This window comes from Chanodichthys erythropterus, chromosome 2 (assembly GCF_024489055.1).
Source record: "Chanodichthys erythropterus isolate Z2021 chromosome 2, ASM2448905v1, whole genome shotgun sequence".
NCBI lineage: Eukaryota > Metazoa > Chordata > Actinopteri > Cypriniformes > Xenocyprididae > Chanodichthys > Chanodichthys erythropterus.
In genome coordinates, this window is record NC_090222.1 from 26,163,296 (window position 1) to 26,170,247 (window position 6,952).

At 36.6% G+C, this 6,952-nt stretch overlaps 1 protein-coding gene across 1 annotated transcript; it reads right to left on the minus strand.

Moving 5' to 3' along the window:
* Nucleotides 1-1,051: 1,051 nt before the first annotated feature.
* On the minus strand, nt 1,052-4,351 carry scxb (scleraxis bHLH transcription factor b). The gene is made up of 2 exons (XM_067394655.1): nt 3,788-4,351; nt 1,052-1,100 (listed from the first exon to the last, which is right to left on the minus strand). The coding sequence occupies exons 1-2, from the start codon at nt 4,349-4,351 to the stop codon at nt 1,062-1,064; spliced, it is 603 nt and encodes a 200-aa protein (XP_067250756.1). The 3' UTR covers nt 1,052-1,061.
* Between the last annotated feature and the right edge of the window lie 2,601 nt (nt 4,352-6,952).

Here is a 6,952-nt window from a genome sequence, read left to right on the forward strand (position 1 = left end):
TGTTTAATAAATACTAATAAATACAGCAGCTCAAGTAGCCTAAAGGTTAAATGCTTAGGGTTGTTGATGAGAAATTCAGTGCAATTAATTGTGATCTATTTGTCTTTGAAAGGCAAATGTAGGGCAAGGGCAAGATAATGCTGATGACCCAGGACAGGCATTTACATTAGACCTTTGGTAAGGGAGGTTCCTAATATGTATGTCCCAGACTTGCCTGTGTGTGTAAGTGTGTATATGTGAATGTGTGTGAGAGCTTGTGGTCAGAGGTAAAGTCAAGGACACTGTCTGCCAGCAGCAATCTACCTGCAGTCTACCTATATAGACTATTACAGAACCAGACTTATTATTGCCTCCCTTCCTTGTTCATCTTTCAGTCTTTCTCTCTGTTACTCCTTTAGGCCTCTCACAGTCTGTTTGATTTCACAATATTTTGCAGTACTGACATACACATTGTTTTTAATGTTTAATTGGCATAAATAAATAATAATAACAACAATTATGTTACAGGTTTTCAAAATTCCTTAATGTTGATGTTTGCTTGTACTGTAGGAATGAGTTCTGATAGCAGAACAGCCTTGTTTTTTTGACGTCAGCATATCCAGATAAAATTCAGTGTAGTGCATATAAAATATATACACTATAGTCTATAGACAAAACTAGAAGGACACAAACTGGGTTTGAACTGGTTAGCTGAAATTTAGCTGTTGTAACTAGATCTCCTCTTTTCTTTTGTGTCTTTTTCTTTTGCTGTTTTTAAATTACAATCCTCATAGTGTTAGTCAAAAGTCTTTTGTTCCTTTCACGTTTGTATAAAAGTATATAATCTCTGTATAAAACACAAAAATAAAGAGGTTATGATTAAATTCACATAGTTCTTGGCTTCTAAATATGGCAATGCAGAAAGGCAGTGTAGCTGTCCGTTATAATGCCGTCCACCAGTAAGTTAAGCATTAATTAAACATTATTTACAGGAAATTTACACTAAATGTGCAGTTCGCTCAGGCACGCTTCTTCAGATAGATGTGATGGGAACGCTCTTTTACTCTCTCCTCTCCTCATCATTAACTCCTTAACGCAGTTTTTTTTTCTCTGTCTTTGGTCTGAAAGAAAAGAAAACAAAGTGATGAAAGAATGACTATCTTGTAGGTTAAAGGGTCTTTATACATCTTGTTCATCCATTCATTTTACAGACACATACAAACAATTATCTCATTAGATTTTTAAACACATTAGGACACTGATGAGCAGTTGAACTCTGACCGTCATTACCAACAGGTCTGAACCGTAATCAGGACCATCTCAAAGATAGATCTCATTTAGGGAATCTGATCGCTTACCATAACGTCATCTCTAGGCACAGGTCACAGATCCACCTGGTACATATTAATCAGTAGGCACTGCTGGGTGTGTGTGGTGAGGTGCTATTGCATTGGCACTTGTTTGTGGCATCTTTGTTTGGTGCTTGGTGCCTTCTTTATGTGAATAAGTAGCATGAAATCTGCTCACTCAGTAGTCCATATTTTTTGAATGGCAGAAAAATAGAAATTGTATAGTGTTTAAAAGAATAGAAATAATGAAATAATGTCAATATAAATAATGTCAACAATAATTATTTATTTTCTCCTGGGGAAAATTAAATTGTTATTACATTGTAATTAGGTCTGTCATAATGTGCGTGTGTGTGTGTGTGTGTATATATATATATATATATCTATATATATATATATATATATATATATATATATATAATATACTCATTGTTAAATAATATTATTATTACATATATATATATTGTTAAATTACCTTGTTATTACATTGTAATTAGGTCTGTCATAGTGTGTGTATATATATATATATATATACACACACACATTGTTATTACATTATTATTACGTATACACATTGTTAAATTACATTATTACATTGTAATTAGGTCTGTCATAATGTAAATATATAAACAATAAGCTTTAAAAAACAAAAAAAGTGAAAGTTTTCTCAGTCTGTGTGGATTACATCCTTTGAATCATTTTAATAATATTAATGATAATGATAATTATACAACTGTTAGTTTCAGTTCTTTAATGTTTTTTGAACGAGCAGCGTTCCAAGTCTCTTTTTGTTTTTTTAATGATGTAAAAAAAAAAATTAAGTTGTAATTAAAACATATAATTGCAGTACATTTTAGAAGAAAATAATTTTTTAGACTTTCTATTTCAAAATTTTTTGTTTGATGAAATGTGTTGCTTGCCATTCCTTTGTAATTATTTGTGAAATTTAGCAATTTCTGAGTGAAAATTGTTTCAAAGTATTTTTTTCACTGCAGTAAGTTAATTTTCTGTTTTTGGTGTTTATGACGGGGTACATGAGCCTTACCTGTGGAACAGTAGGTGTATATATATGAAAAAATTAATCTTGAATGAAATGAATCTTAAATTTAACTCATAACAGAAAAATAAGTGCTTTCAGCTGATAAAACAAAGTCTTTTAAATGTTTGCCGTTAAACACTGTTTGCCGTTAAGCACTGACAAGTTTGAGTTCATCAGCTCTCATTAATTGGTTGCAGCCGATGAAATACTAGTTGAAAGGATGAATCTAGAGTGTTTTCATTAAACTGTAGTGTTTAAAGAGTCTGTTCAGGATTAGTCCTCGTAATGATAATGAGGGTGTTGAAGGCTTTGGTGGAACTCGGGACATACATGAACTGTGCAGGAAGACGTTCAGGTTGTCAGGGGAATAGACCAGATGTTTCTAGTGCACTGCACAAACACAGCAGACGCATAGCAGCCTGTGAAGTGTGTTCATGTCATTTTTGTGTACCTCTCTGTGAAAGTTTTGTCTAGAGCCAACTGAATCATTTGTTTTCATCACAGTGGGTCATGTAAACACTTTCGTTTAGAATGCGGTAAATGTTAATTAATGTGGTTGAAGTCAGACCAAGCGTATTAAAGGTTTTGCCAAGTTTTAGTGCCAAAGTGATCTGTATTTATGATCTGATGACATCAAGAAATTATGCTAATGTAAGCTCAAAAACTATGCATAAATATCTGCTTATCTGTCATTTGCCCACTCAGAACATTTCATTGTATCAGTCACTATAAAATTATGATAAACAGCACTTTAAAGAGATAGTTCACCCAAAAATGAACATTCTTTCATCATTTACTCTCCCTCATTTCGTTCCAAACTTGACTTTCTTTTCCATGACATTCGTTCTTTTGATGATGTTTTTAAAAAAAAATTTTTGTCCATGCAAAAAAAAGTCAATTGGGTCCAATGTTGTTTTGGACAACACTTCTATTGTTTGCATACAAAACAGATGAAATATTCTTCAAAAGAAAGACAGAAGAAAGTCATACAACTTTACATGAGAAAGTCAGTTATTTAAATTTTTGGGTGAACTATCTCTTTAAATCTCAGATAATGTTCTGAATGGCATGAATGAATAAAATACACTGACCTCTAACCCCGAACCTGCCACAAAATAATAACTTATTATTAAACAGAAAATTTCCAGGTTTTGACTGTTCTAAAAATGTTAAGATGAGATCTGACCTCTAACTAACTGCTCATACATTTTGAATAGTTATTCTGGTGCAACCTCACAAAATCAACAATGTGCTTGGATAAGAACAAAGGTGTTTTTAAAGCAGTATCAGCAACACTTGTAGAGTGGAGAAATGAAATGATCAGAAAGGAAATATACTTTTTAAAACGATACAGGGCTAAAATACTGCAAATAGAGGAAACTCATACATTTTGACAGCTATGTTCCATCAAGCTACTCACCAGCCGTCTCTGGTTACTGAGGCAGAAGGTGCAGATCTGTCTGGGCTGTGAGTTTTCTGAGTCCGGACTGGGTGTGGAGCTCTTCGGGAGATTGTGGTGGTGATGATACAAGGCTCCAGAGCTCCTGAGACAGGGCTGGCCATCTCCACACTCCTCTCCAACCAGCAAGACGTTCCCCAGGTGCGAGATGTAGCTGGAGGCCAACCGCAACGTCTCAATCTTGGACAGCTTCCTGTCGGCTGGTTCGGTGGGTATCAGCGTCCTCAGAGCGGTGAACGCCGTGTTCACACTGTTCGTGCGATCCCGCTCTCGGGCATTTGCGGCGTTCCGTTGCCGTACCTCAACGATCTGTGGACGGATCTCAGTAGGAACTGCCACCGGTCGGCAACTATACCTCTTTTTGCGAGCACCCAACTTAAAGGCACCGTAGTTGTGGCTGGCCATACGGAAGGACTTGTCTTCGGAACCGGAACCCTCGCTGCCGTTGTCGTCATCCTCGGAATGCATGCTGATCTCAGAGCACATGAAGTGACCTGGGGTTGGTCGCACCATTGCAAAAGACATGCTCAGCACCTTACAGGACCCCTGGACCTTGGTTTTCAACCTCACACCAGAGTGCAGAGTATTCCTAGTCAACACAAACAAAAGAATGAACTCAGTCCCTACTTCTAATCGTACTCAACTGGCCCCAGGACACACTATGGTGTCGTTTGAATCCAAGCTCTTGTAACCAGTTTTGCTTGAAGGATCCAACCAATCCAGCGATGCCTGTCTGAGTCACTTCTGACTCACTCATTTATAAGAAATGCTCTTCTCTCCACTGTCATCAGTTATTTAGGCTAAGAGCATGGCAAGCCGCCTCCCAGACTCTGTATGTTCGCGCATATGTCTCTGTGTGTGTGTGAATGGGTTTGTGAGCTCCAGATCCTTCAGTTCCACGTGTGATTTCAGCTGAGCGTTTCCTTATGCCTTGGATTTATAGTGAGGGGGTGTGGCTGGGGTTCGCTCTCCCTTCAACCACCATAGATGTGAAATCCAGTGAGCAAGTGGGAGGAATGAGAGAAAACAAGGACCTTTCTCTCTCTTTTTCTCCCTCTGTCTCTTTCACTCCACATTAGTATTTAAAAAAAAAAAAAGTGACCCTGAAGTGCTTCCACAGAAGATTAGTCAGTGTGATAGATTGGTTCGTTTCTTTCAGTGTATTACATTTTTTTTTATTCCTTTCACACTGAATTTTCAATTCAGTCCATTAACTCTCCATTTTTTGTCTACGCTCTCTCACTCTTTGTCAGAAACGTGAATCGTCAGAGCCAGATGCTCATGAATCAATACAATCTGGACCTAAATACACCGTTCAGGCTGTGGACGTTAGCCCAGATCGTTTTGCCTTTGGCACCACAGTCACAGGAGGCTTGACAAATGATTGCACAGTTGCTGAGGAGTTATATCACAGGATATTATGCAACATTCTTAATAATAGTAATAATCTTCATCATTCATAATATTGGTTCTTGCGCATGGAGATTGTCCACTAGCAGCTCTAGTGCTGATTAAACAGGAAGTGCCCTGGGCTGGGGAGAGTTTTCACTGTAAGCACATAATGACGCTCATAATGGTTGAGTGGAGGCGATAGGTGGATTGATTGTTTGAAAAGCTGGATGACAGTTAGGGGTACACTGACATTTTCATTTGCCATTCTTGTCAAACGTTGCCAAAAATGTTATGTTATTGATCTAAACATTTTTCAACCATTATAGGATCCTAATGCACTTACATTTAGGGTTCTGGTCATTCCCATTGTGCATTTTGACCTTTTTTCGCATGGGTTATTCTTAATAATTATGATGGAATTTAACATGCTGGAAATAAAGTAGGCTAAAGTTAGCAATTGCTCAGTAAGGGACTAAACATGAACTTAAATGAGTTTCAACTGAAAGTTAAATTTGATATTTTTTTAAATAATCTTTTGAAACTGACTTCTCTAATTATATCAAACCAGATGTAATGTTTTAGAATCAGACAAATCATCTATGACCTCGAAATATAAGATGATTCATAAAATCCATAGGCTTCATGGCAGTATGAACTGATGACAATATCTATGGACTTTTAAGGCAAGCAGCTAACGTAGCTAGTTCTTTTTTAGTATTGCCGTTTTATTTGATTTAAATATATAAATGTTAATGAGGAATGTGATTTGTGTGTTATTAAGGACTTATATAAAAACAAAACCCATAAAAAATCTAATTTGAACAATATTCTGAAGAAAACACATTTTATTTTAAACTTTTTTTTAGAAAAAAGAAAATCTTGAATATTTCTTAATACACAATTCATTAAGAAGTATTCAAGATTTTCTTCCCCCCATTTTCATTGTCTAACCAAAATGTTTCAAACTAAATCTAAAATGGGACTTGGATAAAATGGCAACTTGGTCAAACCAAAGTTAAATTACATTTAAAAATGCATCACTTTCAATTAATTGGAATATTGTGATTATAGAAAGAAAGCTATATGATTTATTTAAAAGTTTCAAGTTTAGATTGTCATCCAGTTTATTAAGATATGATTGAGGATATTTGCAGAAAAATTCTGCATAACAAGAATGACTCATTTAGATAAAATACTAAAAAACTTACAAACTTGCAAAAGCCCTGAAACTAGATGTCAATAAATCAGAACAGATCGGTAGTTTGTTTTTCCCTACATCTGATTATCATTACTTTCTCTGGAACATCTGTGGTAAAACGTCATCTTAGCATTAAGTGCCCTTATTCTTGTGCCCTGTGTAGTTGAACTCTTCTGGCATGGGTTGGGAAACTGTCAAAATCCATCGCTAATCCTTTGCTCAGAACTGCAGACGGTCGTTATGGATGTCTGCCGGACGTACGTCCAGTCAACTATCGGGGGACTCTGCTGTCTAGCCATAGTTGGGGACAGGCCAGCAGGCAGCAACCACGCCTGACAGGACAGGGCCTCCACAGCTGGCTCATTTAGTGTAAGAGGAGATGAATTTAGGGGTGAAGGGAGAGAGAGACCACAAAAGGAGAGACCCTATCAGCTGTCTCATTTTAACATGCATATCACTTTACGTGTCACGCCAGAGGTCTAATTAGTAATGAATTGTGATCTCATCATTTAGATGTATAGACTGGGGTGGTTTCT

Excerpts from the sequence above, each read along its gene's own strand:
- scxb (XM_067394655.1), bottom strand. The coding sequence starts at position 4,351 with ATGTCTTTTGCAATGGTGCGACCAACCCCAGGTCACTTCATGTGCTCT. Across the intron at positions 1,101-3,787 it reads TCAGTAACCAGAGACGGCTG|ACCAAAGACAGAGAAAAAAA; the intron begins GTGAGTAGCTTG and ends CTTTTCTTTCAG.